We start from the raw sequence: 26760 nt of genomic DNA, 5'->3' as shown, positions 1-26760 counted from the left end.
CCATGGCTCACCCTGAATACAGAGGATGATTGCATTAGGGTTCTGCATGTAGGCCTTGCTAATGCTGAAGATTGTTTCCTTAGTATCTGCTGCCATGCCTGCAGTCACCGTCTTTAAAGAGACACACATTAAAAACAAAACTCTTACAGACTGTATTTGTAAGGACAAGTTCGATCTATTGGATTTGAGAACATTTAAAAAAATAGGATATTAATCACACAAACATGTACCTTGTGTTAATAATTCTAAATACAAGCCATTACAAGAAAAATAGATAATTTGAATAATCTGAAGCAGACATTGTGTAATGATAGTGTCAAAACTTAATAAACTTAATAATGAAAGTAAAATAAAACATGTCTATAGATTACAGAAAGTATCCAGTATACTCATACTATACTCATCCTTACGAATTTGAGAATATATACTCACACTGATGACGCCTGGTAAGTCAACAAGCACCATCCTCTGGATGCCAGGGCCTTTGACACTCAAGGATATTGTCTGACATGCAGAAAATAAAGATCATTATTCGATAAAACATTAAAGAGAAATTCAGTGTGTAGCAGCGTTGTTAGAAACAGAATGGAAACACCATGACCAACCTCAGAGCTGACTGTTTGTCCCTCCTTCACACTCTTCCTCATCCTCAGCTCTATCTCATGCCTCAGAGCAGCCAGCTGCAGGAGGAGAAAGAGACGTCAGATATAATGGCATAAAGAGGTAAAAATGTTGGTACTAAAATTCATAATCAGGTGAGGAGACTGAATGAATTTGTGACTTACATCCTCCTCCTTGGTAAGGTCAAACTCTCGGCCACTGTCCTTAAACATGGCCACGTGGTGGGGGCCTTCACTTAGCGTCACCTGCAGAGAGAAGAAGAGTATCCTCAGAAACTCAAAAAACTCAGAAATCCATCAAAACTAGGTTGCAACACATTTTCAACTCCAACATTACTTAATTCGGCTCTAAATCCTGTCATTTCATGGACATTTGCGAATTACAAATTTCTGACAATGTGTAATGTTATTAAAATGTTATTATTAATGTATAAATCTTTTCTTCTGCCTTTTTAAAGCAAAGATTACACACACACACACACACAGTAGCCAGTCTGGTACCACATACCTTGACAGGGGAGCGGGTCATCATCTCTCCTGAGCCCCTGGGGAAGATCCTGGCCTGGGCTATCATCTCCAGCACACTAGTCTTCCCAGCACTCTGATCTCCAACCACAACCACCTGAAACAGAGGAGGACAAAATGGATGAGGGGACGGACAAAATACAGATAAACGGACAGAGGACAGAAGAGGAGAAGAGAACAGCTAAACCCGATGCTGTAAGGACAAATCAGAAAAGGAAACAGGATGTATTAAGTAATCAGGTTCCAAGAAATGTAAGACACACGAGAGGAGGGATTGCTATAACAACGTTATAGGTATTAGCATGTTTCACACCCCATTTTTATCAGAAGCAAAAAAAAAAGAATCTGATCGAACATATTATGAAATGAGGTCAAATAGACATATTTTTTTTTAATAGAAATCTATTTCCCATGAACTGCTCCTTACCCTGGGTAAGTGGTCCTGGGTATTGTAGTTGGCATCATAGTCAGACAAGATGTCCAAGACTTCAGAGTACAGGTCAATGAGGGATTTCTACATGAGGGGACACAAAAGTAGTTAAGTTAATGGCATGTATCTTTACACTGCAATTAGTTAACACTCTGAATACTCAGAGGAATATAAGACTAAATATACGATCAGCCAGCACAGTTGTAGTCGCATTACAGAGACTGGACCTTAATAATGCAAGAAAACATTCCTGTATCTGTAGAATGAACATGTTTGATAAAGTAATCCCAAATCGGGCAAAAAAAGGAGAAACTTTAAAATGGCATATTAGTGTGAATTGTGTGTGTTGAATGTCTGTATGTGTTTATATGTGCAACCCACCTTCACTTTCCTTTGATGAATCCCTTTATCATCTTTTTGCAGAACCACTTTCCTTAACTCTTTATTCTCCTTCTCAAGTCTCTCCAGCATGCGTTGATATTTTAACTATAGGATAGTATAGAACAGAAGTATCCGATAAACAACCAGCATTAATAACAATTTGCATCTAAAAGATTGTTTTCACCAAAACCTGGTGGCGATGGTAGCGTTTACCACCATTTTGAATGGTATGAACAGCATAGTACAACTAACTATTCACGTAGATCTAACAAAGATCTTAAACTACTTGACCTTTAGGCCACTTTGATCACTTAAGGCAATGTCATTTCACTGTGAAATAATATAATAAAATACTGGAAAATAAAAGCTCTCAAAGGTTTGATGACTTGCATGACCTCTATTCATAGAAAATTGTGTTCGGATTTTGTGAAGAGTAACATACAAACTACTGTACCTGCGTGCGGAGCAGTTCTTCCTGAAGTTGGTCTATCCTTTCTTTGTCTGATGACTAGTGGTAAAAGTAAAGTAAAAAAAAAACAAAAAACAAAAAAAAAACAACAGAAAAAGAACAGCAACATGAGTTAATTCTTTCTTTCTTCATGAAAATAAGGGCTTTCCGTTACTCTGTACCCGCACCACGAAGGTTGATTACGTGCACACTGTATTACAGAGAGAACCAGTGTTAAGTGTCAAGTTAATGCATGAAGAGAAGAACAAAAATCAGATTTCAGGCAGACACTACTCATTCTGGTGTTACTCAGCTTCGATCAACAAGCTATTGATTCACAGGCAGGCACAAATCACCGAGTGAGCCCTGAAAAATACAGCTTAATATAATTACAAACTCATTTAGTCATCGTAGCTTGATTTTTTCGTGATTGGGCAAAACCGATTTGATTGTATCCCTTATACATTTGCAACATGTTTGTCAGGGTGAGAGACAGGACAGAAAGCAGGAGACACAGCACACATGAACAAATGGGATTGGCGGCAGAAAAACTTTAACAAACAAACACACCAAACTACTTGATAAAACGCTATTTCTACATTACACAACAGGGACAAGACGTGCTGTAAATCACCTTCTAGCAATATGCACCAACAGTGTACTAAAATGTTTTGAATGTCCTTAATTAAGAGACTTACTTAGGCATTACAAATCTGCTCATAAGCTTAAGGCGTCTACCTGGCTGTTGACAGCTCTCATTTTTATTATATAGCTGGGTCCATTCATGGTAGTTTGAAAAAGTGCAGCTCACACCATGCAGCGGGTTGCCACTCCACTCCATGCAGTGCTTTCGTACATGAATGGAGCGCTGTTGATGGTTATCCATCCATTTGCATGAGAGAGTTAGGCTGAGCTACGTCACTGTGCTTCTGGAACCAGGATATGAAGGTCCATGCATGCCTTCTCCACAACCTCCTGGCAAAGCAAGTCTTAGCATAGCCTGGCAGACTATGGGGTGAAACATGGAGGGTACCGTTGGGTCTTGTGGGGGACAGACTCTTTGTCAATTTGTCTGCACTTCAAATATTATAAAATGAGCTTAAAAGGCCATGGCTTAAAGATGGGGCTTGACCTAAACACCTGTAAAATATAATGCAATCCACAGCGATGGCAATGCAATAAATACATTCAGTCACTTCACTTCTGGTGGTGGTTTATTCAGAAATTTTTATTTTATGAGAAACTGACCATTGTCGGCATAAAAAAACTTTGCATTCATTGCATGGCCACAGCACTGGAGTGTATTATTGAGTTAACGAATTATTTTGCAGCTGTTCATGTTGTTGTGTCCTCCATCACCTGTTTACATAAATTTGGATCTTCAATTCTTTTATCTGAATATTCAAATTGGTAGCTCTATTCTTACAAATTAAGCTAGCTTAAGAGCAACTTAACACCAGCTGAAAATCTTGTTTTTGCTGTCCTCCAGTGGTTTAACTTCTTAATATGCTGCTTTGATCTTGAAATGTTCTGTGACAGAGATGTTACAGGTATGACAGAGCACACTTCTGAGCACATCCAACCAAGCACATTCAGTAATTCTGGCTGTGGTCAGAAATGCAACAGACTTGAAACTTTTAGCCAAAGAGGGCAGTGAAACACTGCTTTTCAGCCTGGTGTTAAATTACTATATTATTTTTTCAAGGCGGCTGGTATAAATTCTGTTTCTTCTTTGTAGCTGTGATCTTTTGGGAGGCGTTGGTGGGATAGGGCGAATCTAAGTAGAGTGGGACCTTCACCTTTCGCTTCTGTTGAGGGGGGCTGGGGTTCGGAGGCGGACTGGGAGCAGGCTCTGGCGGTGGGGGGCGCGCACTATTGGCTGCTGCGGCCCGCCGGACCTCCTCCTCGTGCCGCTGGATCTGCTGCTGAATAAGAACGAGCTCGCCAAGCAGACCCTGCTGGGGTACGTCATAGTGAGAGAGAGGTAGGAGCAGCAACAAAGACAACAACCAGCCACTGAGCTGGTCAGCCACACAGGCAAATGCTGCACCCAAACACAGGGCGACGACGGAGGAAACCTGATCCGTGTCTCAGTCACCGACATTGGTGCTGCTCAGGCTGGATAATCATGATACATTCAAGGCTCAAGTTTAACAGAATCAAGGTCTTTGGCTTTGGTAATCTCGCCACCATCATCAGTGCGCTCAAACAAAGTCGGTCTCTCTCAAATACGAAGGGGAAATGCCAAACTTTGCCAGACTGAAGGCAGAGGAGGTGACGAATACCACAACCAGCACCTCTCAGCAAGTCGCAACAACACTAATTCTGTTCTCTTCCCTCACCATCATGCCCCACTGTGGATTAATGACTGTACGTTCACCATGATTCAGACATCACTACAACTGATTTTCATACTTATACTTAGCAGTATAAAAAAAACAATGAGAGAGTAGAAATTCAGCTTTCGCTATAAAAGTAAAATGATATCCACAACGATTTAATGCTGCAACACAATGATGTTAGGTGGTTGTGAACATAATTGGTCTGATGAAGCTGAAGATGATTAAATAAGCGAAGCAAGCACTGGGATATTTCTCTACGAGGGGTGAAAGACAAAGCGTACTGTATAGCAGGTGAAATTTGCTTCAGTTCAGGGGTCCCCAACATGACGTTATCATTTAACTTTCTGCTCTGTGAAATTCACATACAAGACATGTTAAATGTAATTTGAAGTCAACTTGAACTGATGCGCTAAGAGTTGTTTAGTGTTATATGTGCTCATGTTGGAGACCATGATCGCAGACTAAAAGCAGGGCACAGGAAATGAAAGCCACCGTGCATCTTTTTAAATGCTCTTCTACAGATTGATTGTCAACCCTTTATGTCTTCATCGTTTCATGGTTTAAACTTTTAACTATGTACACATAAAAACATGAATATAGAACAGAGGCAGACCAGTGCTGGTCGCTTTTTGGAAAAGAACACAAAATGAACAAGTAACAGAGAACAACAGAAATAAACAAATGTACATACAATGTTTTCTGCCAGAGGCTGCTGTATAATGAAACAGAAAAAAGGAATGGTCTTCACGGATTAGATTTCAGGAAAAACAATGATAAATATCAGTGTGCATAAACTCTCAGATTATACTCTGTAAGAATGAGTGCCATACTGTGTGTACACGATGAAGGCAAATCTTATACATTTTTATGTAATAACACACGTAAGCAAGCTGCTGTGGAGTGAGATGAGCACTTAAGTTTGGACAACCAACCATATTTTAAATCATACTGTTTTAGGAATGTCATAATATGGGAAGAGCTATTTCTTTACCATGACATTGCCACATGGCCTCTAAATCTTATCTTGTTTATACTGTTGGCTGGCAGCCAGTGTGAAACTCGCAATTCACATTCAGCAGAGCTGACTGATATAAAAGGCACCCAAAAATATTGTGCCTCCTTGTATCACAGAATATAAGCCAGTTAGAGGTCACTTGCATTCAAAGTTCTGTGTGAGTGGAAACATCCATGTAATAATCCTGATAATTAGGACTTTGTTTAAGTGCAACTCATTTCTTAGAGTATAGCCTGATTCAAGCCATTACAGTTCTTGCCACTGAAGTGAAGGGTAGCCAAGCTGCAGACGGGAGCTAAGTGAGACCGAGTTGTGGTTCACTACAAGGGACAAAGCTGAGAAGTGTCAGCAGGTTTTATAAACTTGCCTTTTTGTATTGCTTGTCGCTGCCATCTTGCGCGGCTGCAGCAGAAGAGTCTGTGGCTTTTAGTGGAGGATCGCCTGAGGTTTCTACCAGAGGAGACACAACAACACAGAATGAGGTTACTGGTGAAAATGCAGCTTTGACTAATACTGTAAGTGCTGAACATAAAAAAAAGTTTAGGGAGAAAAATAATGCCCATAGTGAAAAGAAGTCAGACATCCATGATTTCAATCACTGCATTATTAGAAAGGTAAAGACCAGAGTGATGAAATTTCAAATGTTTGGAAAAAGACACCTTCACTGATATGAACATATATAACACACCACAGGTATACAAGTGGACAGTTTAAAGTTAAAATTTTGATTGGTGGACGTCATGGTCAGAAAAACAGTTACTGAAGGATGACATCAAATGTCCTGACAATTACATGAAGCATAAAGAAACCCATCACTAAATCCTGAAAAATAAATCTATTAAAGAATCAAGATCTTTCGGATGCCTCGGCCCACATGGACCTTTGTCGCTTGTCATGCCCTTTTCTCACTCACCACAGAATCAAGGTCTTTTAAAAACTCTATGGAAAACCCGATGACCCACTTTGAACCATCATGCTGTTATTGCCGTGCACAAAGCGAAGCCTGCTTAGCCATATGAATGAGGCAGGTGTTTACAAAGGCATCACATTGTAATGTCATGCACACTAAATTTGAACCGGTTATATAAAAAGCTAATTATTATTATTATTAGACTTAATCACTATTTGGCATCATTTAAGAAAACAAACATTTAGTATATTTTTATAAGTCATCATTTTGGCATATTAAAACTTTAATAGATGTTCTAGGTAAAATGTTTTTTTGTGCATTTTCCAAACATTTGAGAGGAAATGACTAAAGGCAGACTGAGATCGCCCCAAAGCTTAGTGAATGTTAGCATAATTAATGAAAGCAGCCTATTAAGATCAGGGGAGAGAGAGGGTGGAAGTCAAAGGAGGCATAAAACACACAGGTAGGACTAAGTGCAGCCAAGGACAGTCAGGTTAAAGAAAGTCAAAGGGGAAGAGGGGAACATACTAAAGGTGGACACACTGGTTCAGCATTTAAGAGCGTTTTAATCCAGGAGGGAAAACTGGAAAAAACCATGGCAGGTTAATGTCCCCATTTAACACTTTTCTTTCATTGCACTTGAGAACCGTGTTATTGAAGTTCTGTAAGGATTTTAAAAGAATTCAGAAAGAGGAAATGAAATTTTAGGAGTGAGGCTTTTACAGATGTCAGCCACAGGATAAAACTGGACGTCTGCATGAATAAGCCAAGTCCAAGATGAAAACATTTTCACCATCCTAGGCACAGGTCATACATTTCACTGAATACAGAACCTGCGTTAACCATGAGCGCTGCCATCGCTGACAGCAGCACTGGTCTTTAACCTGGAAGCCAACGTCCTGGGAAGATACTCTGCTACCGCCTTTAGCCGTGGCACACAGGAACCCACAACCAAACCAATATCTTGGCAAGATGGTGGTTAAACAGCAGTGGAGACAAAAGAGGGGGATGGGCAGCGCTACTGAGTGCAGGGTTTACACACCTAACAACAGATGCAGACCAGAAGCTCCTTTGACTTCACTACCCAAACTCACACCTGCGAAGAATGTTGAGGAGGACAGGAGGGTAGGGGAGGGGGAGAAAGGAAGAACAACACAAGATAAAAATCAAAAAAGACAGAAGCAGAGGGATGGTGTTCACAGCAGGGACACAGCTAAATGATGTGTATTAAAAACAAAGCAGGTGCTGTGTCAGAGCTTGAGGTGAAGTAGCCACTTAATGAGAAACTGTTAACAGAGATATGCACACCCTGAACTGGGCCTGATCTAGCAAGAGGCCAAAACCTCATATCTACCAGCCAATCGAAAAGTTTCTCTATTTAAAAAGGTATTTCCTCTACTGGATAGAAATTTGCAGGCAGAATATGATTTCTATGTTAATGTTGCATTATGACATACCATAGTATTACTGTTTTTACCTTGCGACTTAGTGGAATAAATCGATTTGGACTTTAAGTGCTGAATTGAAAACACCTGGACTGAAAACTGCTCTGGTTACTGGACGGATTTCAAGGTTGTTTAATGTCTTTTTTCGGGACTCTTAACAAGCAAACTGTTCAGCTGTTAAAGAAAACCAGAGATAAAAACCAGCTGCAAATTTGTGGTTATGGTTTCCACATGGCAGACGTGGTACAGTTTAAGTTATTGCTTTCCTTGATAAGGTTCTAGGTTCACCCTAATCATAGTTAACACCTTGTACTCTACAATCAGGGATTTACAACTCTACAAAATGTAACCAAGTGACTTCAAAAAGACACTGTGTGGGGGAGATCTTAAGTAATGAGAGCTTTCACCTTCTCAGAGGTGAGACGTGAACAGTGGCAAAATTACAAATAAAATAAAGTAAAGTGAAGAGAACATAGAAATATTTAATTTGACTACAGTCTACCTAGGACTGCTCGGCAATGTGCACCTGGTCCTATCTGAATAAATGGCTTATTGCAACACCACGGGACAAGCCATGTATTTTAGCATTGCCTACAACACCACTGATCCAAAACACATTGGTTATAGGTTATTTGGTGTGAAGGGGGGCTCTTTGCAGAACCCTTTAGCAACTGCAACCATAGAGAGCAGGGCTGTTGCAGAAAAAGCAGCAATTCAGAGCATGAAGCAGGCTACTTCCTCATAGTTTTTCATAACTCTATGCTATCTCATTCTGTTGAGGTCACTTTGAGGTAGGAGAGACCGCAAACACCACACTTTAAGCATAGTATAGGGCATCCAACAGATATATAATGTAAAAGACCACCACAGTTGTTTGGTTAGCTTTGCTACAATTACTGTCATCATTTGAAACCTGGTCACTGAACTAGACACGCTGATGTCTGCAAATAACATGCTTCATTTTTGTTATGATGCAGCAACTTTCTGAATAGTTTAGGTTTTGTTCACTCACCAGAGGACAGGAGGCTTTTGATGAAAGTGAAGTTCTCTCCTATCTTGTCTAGGTCAGGTAGTAGTTTGGCTATTTCCTCTATCTCTGGTAGAGCTTTGGCCAGTTTATCTGTGGATACAAGTGACAATGCATCAAGTGGAGAAGATGAAAATGTTGGGATTCTTATCTCGTGACGCAGAGTTGTGCAGTTAGTCAATCTAAGAACAGCTGGTCCTGTTTGACTTACTGCAACCAGAGATTCTTTGCAAGGCATACAAAGTCAGGTCTTAGCACATTTATTTGAATCATGATCTACTCACTTACCAAAATCAATTTGTTCACTCAGTTCCCAGACAAAATCAGGGATGACCCAGTTGTATTCACTAAAATCAGGCAGCATGTCCTTCCACTCTTCGTATGTCTGCAGATAAAATGACATTGATTATCTTCAAATGAATAAGAGGCTTTTCTCTACTGTTTTTAATAAGCACCTATGTGCCATCACAACTAGAAAATGCGGGGTAGAGCTCTTTAAAGCAATTAGGAAGAGGTTATGCTTGACTGCATGGGCAAAACTAACATGGCTGGTGAATACTTATGTTGGCCTCTGTAAGTTTTAATCTCCAAGAGCAAATGACCAGCTTACAACTCTCCAACTCTGTGATGCTGCAATAATCGAGGACTTAAAACTAGTTCATGGACACGAAAAGGTAGAGAATAGTTGAGGAACCCTGAGTTGGAGAAACTCAATACTGACCTTTTTAGCTGTGTACCCTCCTCCCACTGCGCTGCCCAGCAGAATGTAACGGAGCTTAAGCAGCCGGGCAGCGAGGCGGGCAACCCAGAAGTTGCGCTGTTGCTGGTAGCTACGGCCCCCTGACCCTGGGGGAGGCTTGGGAGGCCGTATGGGCAACCGTGACATGGAGGTGAAGTAACGTGCTGCTGTGCGATGAGGGACTCGCTGAGGGTTGGAGTTTCCTGCGTAGCGGTGGTGGATGGCACGGGACAGGGGGTGGAGCTTCTGTAGTGGTACCCTAAATCTCACCCCCATGTTAGTGGAGACCAGGTTTCTGCAGGCCACGCTGAGGTGACAGAAAAATTGATTAATAAATTACCCAAGCTCACCCTCCTCACACCATGAACTCGGAATATACAGGTGCATCTCAAAAAATTTGAATATCGTGAAAAAGCGAATTCATTTCTGTAATTCAATTCAAAAAGTGAAACTTATATACTATATAGATTCATTACACACAAAATGAAATATTTCATTTTGTGTTTATTTGTTTTAATTGTGATGATTGTGGGTTACAGCTCATGAAAACCCCAAATTCAATATCTCAGAAAATAAGAATATTACATAAAACCAATTAAAAAAAAATAAAAATTATACAGAAATGTTGCCCTTCTGAAAAGTATGTTCATGTACGCAGCCAATACTTGGTTGGGGCTCCTTTTGCTTGAATTACTGCATCAATGCTGTCCGTGGCACTGCTGAGGTGTTGTGGAAGCCCAGGTTGCTTTGATAGTGGCCTTCAGCTCGTCTGCATTGTTGAGTCTGGTGTCTCTCATCTTCTTCTTGACAATAACCCATTAGATTCTCTATGGGGTTCAGGTCAGGGTAGTTTGCTGGCCAATCAAGCATAGTAATACCATGCTCAATAAACCAGGTTTTGGTAGTTTTAGCAGTGTGGGCAGGTGCCAAGTCCTGCTGGAAAAGAAAATCGGCATCTCCATAAAGCTTGTCAGCTGATGGAAGCATGAAGTGCTCTTAAATTTCCTGGTAGACGGCTGCATTGACATTGATGGTCTCGATAAAACACAGTGGACCGACACCAGCAGATGACGTGGCTCCCCAAATGACTACTGACGGTGGAAATTTCACACTGGAATTCAAGCAACTTGGATTCTGTGCCTCTCCACTCTTCCTCCAGACTCTACGACCTTGATTTCCAAGTGAAATACAAAATTTACTTTCATCCGAAAAGAGGACTTGGGACCACTGAGCAACAGTCCAGTTCTTTTTCTCCTTGGCCCGCGTAAGTACGCCTCTGACGTCGTCTCTGGTTCGGGAGTGGCTTGACCTGAGGAATGCGACATTCGTAGCCCATGTCCAGGATACGTCTGTGTGTGGTGGCTCTTGATGCACTGACTCCAGCCTCAGTCCACTCCTTGTGAAGCTCCCCCAAATTCTTGAATCGGCTTTGCTTGACAAGGCTGTGGTCATCCCTGTTGCTCGTGCACCTTTCCGACCACACTTTTTCCTCCCACTCAACTTTCAATGAATGTGCTTGGATACAGCACTCTGTGAACAGCCAGCTTCTTTAGCAATTACCTTTTGTGGCTGACCCTCCTTGTGGAGAGTGTCAATGACTTGTCTTCTGGACAACTGTCAAGTCAGCAGTTTTCCCCATGATCGTGTAGCCTACTGAACCAGACTGAGAGGCCTCTTAATGGCTCAGGAAACTTTTTTGAATTAATTAGAGTGGCACAGTGAGTCTACAATATTGAACTTTTTTTACAATATTCTAATTTTCTGAGATACTGAATTTGGGGTTGTTGTGAGTTGTAAGCCACAATCATCCCAATTAAAACAAATAAAGGCTTGAAATATTTGATTTTGTGTGTAATGAATCTATATAGTATAAGGGTTTCACTTTTAGGATTGAATTACAGAAATGAATTCACTTTTTCACGATATTCTAATTTTTTGAGATGCACCTGTATTATCAAGGGATAATCAAGGGAAGCTTCTAGTAATCCCCTCAGTTTGATCCCTAACGATGCAGGTAGTGACCAAAGAAGAAAACATAAAATCAAGTTTTATTTTTCAAGAGAATCATTCTACCACTTAAGTATGTGAATGTGAAAGCCTGTATTAATGCTAAAATGTGTTGTTGTAACATTAGTGATAGTAGGACTCCAGGCATTAAAAGAACATGCAATATACAGAATAACAACTGATATAAATATAAGAATTCATAGTTGTGCATCTTGTGTATAAGTCTCTCGTACTATGACAAGTTATCAGTTTTGTAATTGGCAGATTTGGTACAAGGTAGACAACAAAAAGCTGCAGCATGCAGGCAAAGAGAGGACTTGGTACATATCTAAAAAGGTAAAGCTAACTTTCAACGTTACCTATAAGCAACAGACGTTCATAATCATTCTGCAAATAAATCCATTACGTTTCATATCACATACGTTTCATTAGATGCTTAGCTAAGTAAACAGAGTTAGAGAATAAATCACGTAAACTGAAATCACAATAGCCTTGTTGGTCAGCTTGCTTTCAAACAACCCCTGACAACCGTGTTAGTTTAGCTAGCTAAGTTAGCTGGCTAAAGTTAACGTCAACATCCACCACGGCTACACATACTGTTTAGCATCTTACAGTAAATGTCAGTGTGTGGAGAGCCTAGTTAGCTATAATATATATACATCCTTAGAATATGGGTCTTTTTACTAGGATGATGGCTAAGCTGGTGGCTAGCTTCGCTGCCCTCAGCTGTCAAAATGACCAGATAACGCTGTGTGTGCTCTCCTCACACCGCGGCTAACACAACTAGCTTTAGCTACCGTTACCTTCATGAAACGGGAGACTTACCAGGCAGCTTTACTCCCGACACGGAACATGTTGCCTTTATTAACTGCGGGTGAACGCAAATCTATTTCAAATTCACTCTTTAAGTACGGTTTAATTCATCTTTCCAGATGGTACACATTTGCTTGCCTGTTGTGGCAGCTAACAAGGACACTGCCTGAATGACAGTCCGCTTCCTGTGAACGGTACTACCCTCAAATCAGCACGCACAGAAACGGCACCGGTGAATTAGTTCCTACGCAGCACTGCACTTCCTGTCTGGACCCCCTCAATGATCTCTCACAGGTGACACAACCCCAAAGGTCCAATACTACAAATGAACCCTCAGTCCAATAACATTTGTGTGTGGTCATCTAAAATGTGTAGGTGGATGCAGGAGCTCTGAATTCTGTATAAACGGGACAGCACTTTGTTAACTGACTCACCAGGGGAGTAATTTGTCATCAGATGGTGATAAAATACTCATGCTGGTTTAGAGAAACTGCACAAAGTGAGGTCAAGAGTGGACACCTTCCTGAGTACTACAGTCAGTCACGTGGGGCAATTAAATGGGTAATATAGATGACATGATTGATAAAGATGTCATTTGAATAAAGAGGTGCAGCTCAGACTAGTTAAGGACAAAGTGCAATTGAGATTAAATGGATGACTGGCAGACAGCTGCCCCATTACATGATAAAGAAAACAAAAAGCTATTTGTGTGACCTTTGCTGTCCATGCAAATGTAATTTGACAGTCAGATGGGTGGATCCTGAAGTCAACACTTCTAAGATTTGTGGGTATCTTTCGCTCTAGAGTCTAATTTTCAAAAGTATTACCAAGATCATATGTAAGCTACATTTGTGTACTTTAGAGTCAGTACCAACACCAGTGTGAAGAAGACCTGCGAAGTCCACATTTCTAGAATGGATGCATTATAACAGCTCAACAAAGCCAGTCAGATTTCAAAGGCTCTGCTAAATGAGATACAGTGGCCTTCAAGAGTTTGAAATAGTCTGCCACAAAAGCTTAATTTGGTACAGTCAGAAGTCTACTCCATGTTTTTGAGTTATCTGTCTTTCAGGGTGTGTAAAGTCCTACTTACAAATGTTATTTTATATGAAGGATTTGCAAACATGTTTTGTACATTTAGAACAAAATGCTGTACAATGGTTCAACCAGACTGACAACTGAAAGAGGCAAAGATCCCTCTGAGCAACAATTCCATAAAAATATTGATAAAAGAAATTGGAAGCTAATGTGAAAATCTGTGTATATTTTAATTGGAACAGGTTCTTGTTTCACATTGCACAATGATGCCTATAATGAGCTTAAAACTTCAAAATAGAAATAGAAAGTTAGTCTGAAGTAGGCAATAATGGATTTGGAGCATGAAATATCAGCTGAACATATTTTGGACTGAGAAATCAGTTTTATCCATCCACAAAGCAGACTGCAGAGGGCCCAAAGAAAAAAAGCAAGCACTGTTGTGGTTCAGTAATAATCTAGGGTCACGTTCCAAACTGAAGGGTATTTGGGGGAAAATGGGTACAACAGTATTCTGTTGTATCTCTGTGTATCATGCAACACAGACAACGCAGTCTGTGTAACCTGTTAACATTCAGGTCGATCCCATCAACATGTAAAGTCAGTAAATATCTTGTCAGCACATCACATTAATCAGGTACTGCAGTTTTCTGTAAACAAGTAAACTCTAATAACACTATACTTAGAATTTTTGCATGATATTGGGAATGTGAGGCCTGCTAACCAGACTCCATAAATAACCATCTACCTTCCTGTAGCTTCTGCAGCATTATCGTATCCCATTCATGCTCAATGAAAACAAATTACTCAGAGATTTGCAGTTTCGAAAACATTTATTGAAAAGAGAGAAATCAAGATAAATCTGAAATACAATCCCCAGGGAAAAAGAAATGAAAATAAATAAAAAATAAATTATAAAGTACAAAAATCTTCAAAAAAAATGTACATCTCTGCCAATAAAAACAATACATATAACCCCGATGAGCCTCTTGCTGAGGTGTGGGAGCTGCAAATAAAAAGCACACAAAATAAACCGTCCTGAAAGAGCTGACAGTCAGATGGACTGTAATAAAAAGTTTTACCCACAATATATTTTCATTCAGTTTGGGTATGAACTTTTATTATTTTCTCTGTTCATTAGAAATAGACACATTTCCCTGAGGAAACAACATCCACATGAGGCTTTATATACTCAGTGGCTTAATCAATTCTAAATGCCATTCGAAGGTTTCTTTAAAATATAGGACGTGAATAAGAGGCCAATGCTAACTGTCGACAGTCGGTATATGTTGTACCTGTATAAGAGCATAGAGGTTTCAGCATAAAATCCATTGCTTTGACATAGCTGTGTCAGAATAAAGGCAAAACTGTTGCGCAGACGGAAAGGAATAGTAGTATTTACACTTTGCACGTCATTAAATTGATGAATTTTGTGTATCAAGGTGCACAGTTATGACACAGCTGAGACTGAACCATTTTGCCCCTAGCAGCAATATAATCACTTCTGCAATAGGCCGCTGATATCGAGCAGCAATGCACATTCTTTCTGCCAATTACATTTTAATTTTACATGGATGCAAACGATTTTTAAAAAGTTGTAGACAGAAAGTAAAATACATACATTTAATGATTGGACAGAAAAGTAACAAGATTGTCAGATGGTTGCTCAAAATCTGACCTCGCTAAGAGGAGGCACCATATATACTACATCAGTTGAATTCCCTTCTTGTGTCAGATCCTTGGTTTCATACACAGCACTGAGACAAAAGAAAAGCCGAGAAGCAGATCTGGTAGGAACAAATCTTTGCGCTCAGGATGGTTGAAGATCTGCTTTCCTCAAATTCTACAATAGACTTGTGCTGCATAATGTTCACCCAAGACAAGTGCCCCAGTCATACTTCACAAAAACTGATTCAAATGGAGAAATAAATGCCCAGGATTCATGCCCAAACAAGCTAATGCAACTGTATGACAAAAGAGAAAGTACAAATATATCCAACAGACAGTACAAATCAAAAGTAGACAGACAACTGATTGTAACACAGTACCAAAACAGTAGAAAAAGACACACCAGCCCTTTGATAATCCAAAAACAATACATTTTTATAACTAAATCCTTTGACTTTTATGCACACACTAGAAATGTACACCTCATATATACAGATAGATTCCAACCTCTAATATTATTATCACCTTTTTAAAGTCCACCTCTCCGAGTCAAATCAGATTTGACAGAACTGAACACGTTAAACTTTTTCTTTTTTGTGTGTCTTTTTTCAAATAACCAATACAGATGTGATGAAAAGTCTTTGGAAATAGAATCAATAACCATGGTATTGCCTTGCATTAAATTTTGTTCTTTACACAACATTCGATTTTAGCCTCAGTAGGTATCTACAGAAGAAAAAAACCAACTTAACCCTGTAAGCAAATATATATTTAAAAAAAAAAAAAGAAAAATACCACAGTATATTCTGAGAAATATAAACCCACATGGACCACATTTGGGTGCATCAGCAACAATGTTGAAACTGAATTTAGACATTTCTTTGACATGTCAGAATCTTTCTGAAAATTGGCACAAGCATGTACATGTGGACCATGTTACGTATTTCCTCCCCAGTTACATCACATATATAACCTTCTTCTCATGCTGTCAATTTACCAATAAAATACTATAACTTTGCTCAACAATGCATCCATTAAAACTATGGTCACATATCACATTTGAGCCCATCATAAAATCAGAATGGATCCAAAGTTCCATATGCATTTGTAATATTATTACAAGTATCTAAATAAACAATGGCTTTTAGGAACTGAGTAACTTCAGACTCTAGTTATTATTGATATCAAGGAAATCGGTTATGACTTTATTTCTATATGAATAAAATCATAAATAATCAGTGGAGAAGCTAAATGCAATGTTTTGTGTCATACATGACAGTTTAGTCAGGGAGGAAGCTTAACATCACATTTCGTTTGACATTCATTTCACATGGTGTCTCCTGACCACTGATCATCACTCTGAGAATACTTTGGAACACAAACGATTTGAAATCATTACTCGTCATACAATTCATGAAATGGCAGGCTGCTATGTAGAGTTATACACTCATACTGACATTGTGTGGTGGTGTCTTTGCTATGAGGTGATACTCCTCCCTCCCCCTACTCCTTGAATCCAATCAGGTACCAATTTTCATCGCTGAAAACAGTAGCGAAATGATGAGTAGCAAAATGATAAAAACTTTTCAGTCCACTCCTGCAGTGAAAACGGCTTCTCTGCTGTCCATCTATGCAGCTCAGTATGCCATTATTGGAATCTTAGACAGACTGAATTTCACAGTAAGGTTTTTATTAAGAGAGAAGCTACAAACTTTTACAGCCACCTTCAAAGTTTACATGGAGTGAGTGAGTGTTTGACACTTGAAGAATAGACGTTTGGGAGCTTCACTTGAAATGCCAAAGGAAGAGAAGTGAACATAAAATATAGCCCTTAACTCTCTATGCAGATAGCCTATGTGCAATACAAGTGTTTATGGTAGCCAGCGTCACTACTATCTTACAGTATGCAGTGTGTTGTTGCATGGATGTTTTAAATGTGCCAAGATGCACAATGCCTCGCCTTGATTTACTACCACACTTTTAATCAGTCTTCCATAGGAAGAAATTTTGTTATTTTAAAAAAGGAAATGTGAGTAGTACTTCTACTGGCTTTCTGGAGCCAATCTGACATGAGTTTGTCAATGTAGGATGCTTTGATATCTATGGTCTCATGCATGCCGTGACAAAAACCAGCCACATTCCTACTGTTTGCTATGCAGATTTTTTCAAAATACAAACGTGAATGTAAATATTTCCTAATTCTACAGTAATGCTGTATTTGTAGTAATAATTGTAGTATTGCATCTTCAGAGCATGACGATAGGGAGCTGGCTTCATGCAAATCTCGGTATGCTTTCAATCTCCTGTCTGATGTGCTCATAGAAAACATAACATTAAAAGGTTTGGAGGCAGACTACCGGCCCATGAGGGCGTAAAGCTCATTACATTACACTTGAAAACAACATTTCTTGATGAGACAAGTTTGCCGTTTACCACTAGATCTTTACCTAGTGGGGCAAAATGTTAGGCCTGAGGGGAGCGCCAGAGGAATGGCCATATTATTCCTGTCAGATGTGTTAGCACGGTATGCTAACACATGTAAGTGTGACATGCTAAAATTTAGCATGTTAACGTGTTATATTAACATCACTAAATACAGCTGAGGTTGGTGAGAGTTCAGTCCTTAGTTGTAGAGGCATCCTGTTATAAACTGAAAGTTGATGAACGGTTAGTGGCATGACAAGAAAAAACAACTCTGTGAATGTCCCACATTTCACAGCAATGTATCAAATAATTGTTGGGACAGACCAATGGATCCACTACACTGAGATGAAATTTGTCATTTTTGTCTTTTTTATTTACTTATTTTTTTATTTTTCTGCACAACAATATATTTATTAAAAACCTTCTGAAAAACACAATGTAGGTCCTGCCACAGGTCCCAGCCTGTGGTTTGAAGAAGATGAGCACATTTGTCTCCCTCACTTTTAAAAAATAATTTTTTTTTTTTACAAGCCATGTTTTGAATGTGTATGAAAGTTTTGGCCAAATTCTTAGGAAAATGCAACCATGGAGTAATTTCTGTGGTTCATCACTTAGTATTTTTGTCAGTCTGCCATATACAATGGATAGCATACTGTATTTTAAGCCTGGGGTGTTTAAGAAGTAACTTGAACAAGTTGACTGTAGCCGTCCCAAGTCTCCCAGTTTTCTACAACTCACACTGTGCTTGAAAGACTATTTAAATGCTGGTCTCAAATGAGTAATTTCATTCATCCCTGGGGGTCCATGGTGAGCTTTAAGCTTTTCTTTTTGGTTATGATTTCATGCTCTCTAATGAGTGTTTGCCAGGTGATATTGCTAGCTCAATATATGACCCTCTCTAATTATATATCTACATGCAGATTAGTTGTACAAGACCACTACATAGTAGCAATCAGACTGCACTGTCAACATGACAGGTTAGACCTATACAACAAGTTACTCACTCTGTATAAACAGTGAGGTGATGGCTGCTAAAAATATACGAATAGAGTGAGACTAGCCTGATTTTAAGAACTGTATGAATATAGGGTTGGTCAGTACAGCCACCTAACGGCATCTATCCATAACTCCATCCACCTTTAATGCAATCTGTCCTTACATTTGTAGCAACAGAATATCTCAATTTTAAAGTGAAACCTTTTTCTTCTGCCATCTTCCTAAAGCTCTTCCAGATTCTTAATCTAAGATTGGTAAAAAAAAAGCAATTATTCAACACCTTCCTTGACAGTTCTGACAGCACATGTAGGTCACATAATAGGTCTGAAGTACAGTGGGACCCCTTTCACACAGACCAAGTCAAGGGATATTAAACCTGCATGTCTGCTGTTGATCTGAGGAGAATAACGCGCAAATTCAGCCTTGCTTATCAAACCCTCTGCCCAGCCTGGATTGAATGCTCCTCCGATTTGGTGAGCAGATACTGCAACGAGGAATGGGAATTACACTTAATGTTACTGATGTTTAAATTCAAAGACAAGCAAGATAGACCTGAGAGCGAATGAGCAGGTGAGCTAGAGAGAGCAAGAGTACTGAGAAAACTGAAACTTACTTTATTTGGTACTTATGTGTAATCCTAAGGATTTTGCAGTAATGTTTCAGGGACTACAGTATAAGACGTAAGTCTGTGAGAACTGCGTTCAGTTAACATGTGTTTTATGCGTGACTTATGTATGCAAGGGGTAGATTAGATACTTGGAGTGGCTGTGGGGGTGCTAGGAGTTGAGCATGATTTGATAGGTGGAGCCGTTTTCTGGGCGGGGCTTGGCTTCAGTGGTGGTAGTTGGCTTTGGAGGCCAGTCGGGGTCCACACTGAGCTCCTGAGCCAGATGCATGTAGCGAGCCTTGGGTGTCATCCTGCGTGGGCAGCACAGCCGGGACAAACACTTGAACGCCCCCAGGTCAATGCCACTCTGAAAATACCACAACCCCCAACATAAACAAATAAATAAAATAAAAATAACAGAGAGGAAAGGGAGGGATGAAGGTTCCATGAACTTGTGTCATATTTTGTTCAGGTGCTCTAAAACGCTTTTACTGGCAAATGCAAATCAGGACGGTGGCATGCTAATATCACTGCTGCATACAAAAATATAAAATATAAAATTGAAGGAGCCATTCGCGTGATATGCAGGCACATTTCTTTGCACTGATAAAGTGCAACAAGTGTGCATGCATGCAAGTCATTCAAAAGAAAATTCAGCATGATAAAAGTTTGTAGGAGTTGGCAGAAGACAGCTTAACGAGAGAGCCCACACCTTAAAAACAAGCTCATGGAGTCAAAGATCAAACAAAGAAAGGATTCCACAGCAGATCTTTCGAGATTAATTCAATAAATGAGTATTGCCATTATTTCTATACTGGAAAAACATTTAAGACTCGCCAGCTTTGATTTTAAACATATTGTACTTGGAAGGAACCGCTGACAGTGTTGTCATAGTTATCTAAGACCTACTAGGGAAACCAAGAAATAAGGTCGGCAGGCAGAGCTCAGTAGGGCGCATAGGGCTGGAACTGGGAGTACAGCAGATGGAGGCAGAGGAGGTGGCAAGCAATAATACTTATAGGAAAAAAAGCAATGGGAGACATCCAAGGCTTGGAAACGGTTTGAGCAATTAACAAAAATGCAATAATAAGTATGCCACATTGCAGGTACAAAAGGTAGCAAGGCGATTATATGGTCTCTATAGGGGATGAGAGCATTACTCGTTCACTTGAATATCAAGCTTAAAATTAAATTACTTTCTAGTCATAAACCCACTTTTCTCAAAGTACATGTGTTTTACAGAGCCCAACAGTAGCTCTAAATTTGAAAATAGTTTTCAGCTTCAGTAAGAACTTGTCCTCAAGAGCAGTTAGGAAGCTTATCTCAAAACGGACCAGGAGAAGAGAATTGTTTGAGGTGAAACAGCAACTGTTATCAAGCCCTGAATATTAGGCCCATCAGGGGGACACAAGGAGAAGAGGACAGATCAGGATGAGACTGTCGTCTCGCACATGCATGTCTTGGTTAGATGTTGCAATAGAAAGGAGTGCTCTATATAAGTGGAAAGGAGTGGGGACAGAGAGAGGGAACACCATACAAGAGGAAAATGAAAGAACTAAAGAAGAAGGTGTCAGATTTTCCCAACCTGTGGTGTCGGGGCGGCAGGAGTGACGCCAAAGCTGCCTTGTCTGTCTCGGCTGAACACAAGCTTCCATAAGACGATGTCAAGGATGAAGGTCTATGGAATAGCGCAGTGGGCAAGGGAAAGAATTACAGAGAGGCTAATTTGATTTCACATAGTTTTCGCTGTAGTTTTTTGGTCTTCAATTGTTTTTGCCACAATGTATCAAGGCTTTGAGTAATCATGTGTGGCATTGGCACCGTGTTCCATTAATTGTGTGTTAATCATTACATGTGAGGTTAAAATTAAATTCAACAAATTAGTACGAAGAGAGTGCATGGATACTATAGTCTTAAAATACTGATAGCTCTGCTGAATTTTAATCATATGCAAAATCATTTTGCGTGAAAGGTGAAAAGAATTTGCATCGGTAGTAGGAAATAGCATCATCTAGGGCAGGGGTGCCCAATACGTCGATTGCGATCTACCGGTCGATCGCGAAGGAAGATTGCGTGACATTAAAAAAAAGAAAAAGATTTTAGTCCATCACCTATCATCCCTAATTAGGACTAAGCGCTTTGGAAAATGAATGAATGTATGTATCCTCCCCATGGCGTTTGCGACTTAATTGACGTACAGGGCGGCCAGTCTCAGAGCTCTTCTCTGCTACGGGTCGCGGGCAGGGACATGCGCGGTCAAACACGCTAACTACTGCAAAACTCCAGCGAGCGAAGTGAACTGGTTAGCCTTCCAATTTATATCCACTATAGAAGAGATATTCTGGTATAGGGAATAGGATAGGAAGGGATATTCGACTCCATTCAGTGCAAGTCATCAGAGAAAGGTATTGAATGTATTGAATGTTCCAATTACTCTTGTCACTTGTGTGCAATATTATAATATATTGTGTGTGCATCACTGTTTGTCATCTATGTGCATTACTGCTGTCAATTTTTATGTGTAATACCAAGGGTTACATTAGCTGCAGTTATGCAGTGTATGCCAACATATACTGTATATATAAAGTATACTCAGTGTGTGTGTGTGTGTGTGTGTGTGTGTGTGCGCGCGCATATATATATATATATATATATATATATATATATATATATACACACACACACACACACACACACACATATATACATACATATACACACACACACACACATATACACACACATATATATATACATACACACACACATACATATATACACACACACACACACACACACACACACACACACACACACACACACACACACACACACACACACACACACACACACACACACACACACACACACACACACACACACACACACACACACACACACACACACACACACACACACACACACACACACACGTTTAGAATTTTTTATGTAGGTAGATCATTTTGACCTGGTCATTTTAAAAGTAGCTTGCAAGCCGAAAAAGTGTGGGCACCCCTGATCTAGGGTGTCTGCTACGCAATGCGTGTATGCAAGGGAAGCCATCTAGAAGGAAGGCAAAGGCATAGTGACACTGCTCGACCGAGTGTGGCAGGCCAGAAAAAATATTTCATTTATCATGAAGATGTACAGCAATAAATTATTTTCTTAAAGAGAATCTGTCTATCAAAAAACTAGGCAAGACAAACGTATAATGCTTGTCAAAAGCCGACAAATTCATACATTTCACCAAAAAATGTTTAAAAGGGTCACATGCTTTAAGCGTTAACTATCACAGACACCCAGGTATGGTTCTTTAAAGACATTTTCTGTTTACAATATAATTTCTGCACAACACAAGATTGATCCTGCTGTCCAGCTACATGAGAGAAAGATGAGCACACTGCATGAAAAACAAAAACTGAACATGAGAAAAACATTTACTGTTACCACATGTTCAGGTGTGTACCTTACCTCCACCAAAACAGACACAGCAGCATTGACTAAAATGATGAGGAGGAGTTTTAGCCTCCATTCAACCGGTACACAAACAATCTGTACAGAGAGAGAGACAGACAGACACTCAAATGCTGATCATCACTGATTATTAGACAAGGCAGCCTTGTTTTAAGGCATTTAAAACTTCACTTGACCACATCATAATGACATTACAGACTGGGCCTTAATATCACATCAAGATATTCAAAGAGTATAGAGCTCAGCATGACACAGTCTACACCTGAGTGAGTGAGTGAAGGTGTGTGTGTCTTGTCTTCTTACCTCTAGAAAGTTGTCAATATTTTCAACAGGGTGTAACATGATGAACAGCAGGAAAATATACAAACTCAAGGCAGACAACACGAAAGGCCCTGGGGAGAAGACATGCAAGCAAAAACACACAAATACAAATTCATAAAACGTAAAAATATTTTTATAGCTATTTTTGGGCAGATTTATTAGTGGTAAGGACCGAGTTTCTTACAGTTCTTGTAGCTGGGCTGTCGGAAAGGTTTGCCCTTTGAGAAAACGATAGCAATGATGAGGTACTGGAAGCTGGAGACATAGAAGAGGCTGGTGTTCTCGAAGTTTTGGATGTTGTGGTCATCTACTTCTGTTTCGTTGTGGTCAGACATGTTAATGTATGATGAACGGTTGCAGACACTGGATAGGAAGAGAGTTTGATTCAAGAACAATCCCATATCATCTTTAGACTGTGGTCAAAATGCAGAAAGCTGACATGCAGTGCACATGACAGTTTTTTAGATCATATAATGAAATTATTCTCAAACCATTTGTAGTAAACACTTGTGCTGTTATTTTTCTGACATACTGACGCTGACAGCGGGTACTCACTCTGTAAGTGGTGTCCAAATTGTGTACCAGGGCTGCTGTCGGACCCAAAGGAATGTGATGGTCTGAAAGCCCAAGCAGATGATGATCTGAGTCAGCACAGAGAACAGCAGAGGCCCTGAGATCAGACCTGATGGGGGACGACGTGATACCAGTTCTTTCCAAGCTGGGTTCAGACTCACTGCAGAGGTGGTGGAGGGAGAGATGAAGACGGGCAGAAAACATTGAGGGTGAGGTGAGGGAAAAAAAAAAAGGGTTTATGAGTAAAAGAGATAACCACCGGTGCTAACTTATCTTTGCTACTTTTCTTATACTTACTGGTAAAGACAATAAGGAGGATGATGGCAATATCTATGAAGAGAAACTGGAAGTCTCCAAGGTTACTGAGGATCTAAGAAACAAACGCAACGGACAGCACAAATCAGAGACTACCGTGACCTTACAGAGTTCACTGGATTCCTCATTTATTCCACAGCTACTATTGAGAGTGGAAGCAGCTTTACATACAGAGTAGAGGAGAGTGACGCTGATGTACTGGATGATGCTGTAGAGGGCCATGAACTTGAACACACAGAAAGAGGTGATGAGAGCAGCACGTCCCTCCCTGTAAAAGTAAGCGAACACTGTCATCTCTCTATCCAATTCATAACCTCTCAAGTAACATTGTCACGTAGCTACAAAAACATGAGTGAGCACCGAATCCATTTTGAACTCAGAAAGTGCACTATGAAAGAGAAAAACCTAAATCAGTAGCATTTTCCAATTACTATATCAATAGTCATGCTTCATTACTATAACTGCAAAACAGCATGTAACGTTGTTGCTTTTTTGTTTACTTTTTTATTTATCATTTTCACATCATTCATCTTTTCTCTATTGTTTATTTATTGACTATGTGGTGAACATCAAAATGAGGGAAAGAAAAACCTGATGAGGCTGGGGACACAGGAGATGTTGGGGGTCCTGGAGGTGAAGGGAGAGGCTACTGAGGCCTCGAGCTCTGACAGAGAGATGCCACCATGAGCCCTCTTCAGAGCCTGGGTGAGTAAAAGTGACAAACACATTTAAACATCTATTTCAACCTGTTATTGTCACGCAATTAAAGTAGCTGTACATACCCCACAGTCGTTTGCTCCGTCTCCGCACATCCCAACGAAGTAGCTGTGAGCAAATAATGATAATCAGAGCAGTGACTCTGTGCTTAATATGACTTTTTCCTGTTTATTAACAGACAACAGCAGCATAAAAAGTAGCATTTATTGTGGCATCAACAAGCTTTGGACAACTTGTCAAAGTAATTTTTCGAAGCTACATCATGTGTCTAGATTAACTACTCACTCCACGCCTTGCAGCGCCTCAATGAGCTGGGTTTTCTGATCTGGGGCCATTCTGGCAAACACCGTCCCATGTAGCACCAGCTACAAGGAAGAGCACAACAGAAACATTAGGTATCATGGATATAATTATACCCAAAGAACAGTAGCAGCAACTTAGAAATGGTTGGGGTAATGAGAGAGATAAGACCTTTTGAAGCAGGTCAGGGAAATGCTCCTCAATGACAGCAAACGATTTTCCATTCATAGCAAAGTGGTACAGTTCTTGTGTTTTGTGCTCATCTACATGACAAACATCCTCCAGACTGATGTTCACTTCCTGTTTAAGCAAAGAAAGTAAGGATTAGAGCCAAAACATTATAAAATCACTTAAATGATTATCATGATTGAACCAACCTCTCAGACTGTGTCAACAACAGTTAAGAATTTTGTGTTTTGCAATGATCATATTTGATTATTTAGCTGATGTATTGGATTGCGTTCCGTAACAAATGGATGTGTTATTTCATATACACTGAGAAACAGATCTGAATTGAACTCCATTCAAGGTCGACTGTGAACACAAGCAAAGCATTTCTTGATCAGTGGTTTTAACCAGATTGTTACAAATTTTCTTCTCAATCATGTGTCTTTTGAAGACAACATTTTAACACATTGGTTTTAGTAGAAAAGACACCCTTCAGTCTATATATCAAGCTAGCTATAAATAAGTAAAATTTTGTTTGGCTCTTACTTTGACTTTGAAGAGGAAATGTGTTCCCTCCCACTAAAAAGGTGCTGCTGGACAACTCTTCATTAAGAGCTGCCGGCTGGCAATTTTTGGGGGTTCAGAGATAGCCAACAATTTCTTCCACACATGGGTTATTTTCTGTCTTTGTGTTTGTGTGTATCTACAAGCAGCCTTTTATTTGTGTGTATCTGATTGTGCAAGCCTGTTCATTGGTTGCTCTGTGTTTGTATGAGTATTTGTGTCAGCATTAGCTCCATTGCCTCACCTCCAGGCGAGATATCTTGCTCGGCTTGTCAGCGTATCTCCAGGTGATCTTGGCAGCTTGTCCATTATTGGGAGGGAGGGCATCAGCAATGATGACTGTGTCTTGGGGAGGGATCATTCCGCAGTCTCGGGCCACAGAGATGGCTGTCAGCATGTTGTCACCTGGAATGTGGACATAGTACACATTTGCCATTTTGCAGTTTTTGCCCACTAAGTTTACGGTAGCCTGATGCTCAGCAGAAGGGTCATGTGACTCACTCTTGTGATATTGATGAGTAATTTTCCATGTTGTTTTAACAATAAAACCATCAGCAATGCAGTAAAAAGCTTAAATCTAAAACATCTAAACTAATATAATGTCTGAGAAACAAATTTTTTCACTCCAAGAATTTCTCAGATCTTTCTCCTTTGTTTTGAGAGATTAACAACCCCTATTTTTGTTAGTATGGGGCAGAGGGTCTGTGGGTGATGGTTGATGGTGGGATAGTAGATGGAAGGAAACAGAAAACCCTTTGGGGACAAATGGAGTAAGAGGAGGGAGCACCTTTCTGAAATAGTGCGTTATACTGAGTGCTTAGATCGTGAGTAACTAATTTATGTTCAGCTTCACTTAAAGACATTTTCTGCATTTCCTTATTAGATTTATGTAGAAA

The 26760-nt window shown here is 39.9% G+C and overlaps 2 protein-coding genes across 2 annotated transcripts in view; both read right to left on the bottom strand.

Moving 5' to 3' along the window:
• opa1 (OPA1 mitochondrial dynamin like GTPase) overlaps positions 1 to 12875 on the bottom strand; it is a 39262-nt gene extending 26387 nt beyond the window's left edge. The window contains exons 1-15 of the mRNA XM_070832007.1: positions 12715 to 12875; positions 9865 to 10189; positions 9432 to 9528; positions 9129 to 9236; positions 7714 to 7767; positions 6129 to 6211; positions 4204 to 4359; positions 2411 to 2464; positions 1957 to 2061; positions 1573 to 1659; positions 1129 to 1242; positions 786 to 866; positions 606 to 680; positions 433 to 504; positions 12 to 111 (exon numbers count right to left, since the gene is read on the bottom strand). Of these exons, the coding sequence (XP_070688108.1) occupies positions 12 to 111; positions 433 to 504; positions 606 to 680; positions 786 to 866; positions 1129 to 1242; positions 1573 to 1659; positions 1957 to 2061; positions 2411 to 2464; positions 4204 to 4359; positions 6129 to 6211; positions 7714 to 7767; positions 9129 to 9236; positions 9432 to 9528; positions 9865 to 10189; positions 12715 to 12743 (1540 nt within the window). The 5' untranslated portion in view covers positions 12744 to 12875. The remainder of the gene's footprint in view (positions 1 to 11; positions 112 to 432; positions 505 to 605; positions 681 to 785; positions 867 to 1128; positions 1243 to 1572; positions 1660 to 1956; positions 2062 to 2410; positions 2465 to 4203; positions 4360 to 6128; positions 6212 to 7713; positions 7768 to 9128; positions 9237 to 9431; positions 9529 to 9864; positions 10190 to 12714) is intronic.
• A 1676-nt stretch (positions 12876 to 14551) lies between these two features.
• Positions 14552 to 26760, bottom strand: part of atp13a3 (ATPase 13A3) — a 37842-nt gene continuing 25633 nt past the window's right edge. The window contains exons 22-34 of the mRNA XM_070831918.1: positions 26109 to 26269; positions 25304 to 25432; positions 25118 to 25197; positions 24898 to 24940; positions 24707 to 24816; positions 24287 to 24383; positions 24098 to 24170; positions 23783 to 23960; positions 23412 to 23590; positions 23210 to 23298; positions 22904 to 22984; positions 21018 to 21110; positions 14552 to 19799 (exon numbers count right to left, since the gene is read on the bottom strand). Of these exons, the coding sequence (XP_070688019.1) occupies positions 19602 to 19799; positions 21018 to 21110; positions 22904 to 22984; positions 23210 to 23298; positions 23412 to 23590; positions 23783 to 23960; positions 24098 to 24170; positions 24287 to 24383; positions 24707 to 24816; positions 24898 to 24940; positions 25118 to 25197; positions 25304 to 25432; positions 26109 to 26269 (1511 nt within the window). The 3' untranslated portion in view covers positions 14552 to 19601. The remainder of the gene's footprint in view (positions 19800 to 21017; positions 21111 to 22903; positions 22985 to 23209; positions 23299 to 23411; positions 23591 to 23782; positions 23961 to 24097; positions 24171 to 24286; positions 24384 to 24706; positions 24817 to 24897; positions 24941 to 25117; positions 25198 to 25303; positions 25433 to 26108; positions 26270 to 26760) is intronic.

The sequence above is a fragment of the Pempheris klunzingeri genome, chromosome 6 (assembly GCF_042242105.1).
Source record: "Pempheris klunzingeri isolate RE-2024b chromosome 6, fPemKlu1.hap1, whole genome shotgun sequence".
Lineage (NCBI taxonomy): Eukaryota > Metazoa > Chordata > Actinopteri > Acropomatiformes > Pempheridae > Pempheris > Pempheris klunzingeri.
The sequence above is the reverse complement of the archived record's forward strand: the minus strand, read 5'-3'. Positions and strand labels throughout refer to the sequence as shown.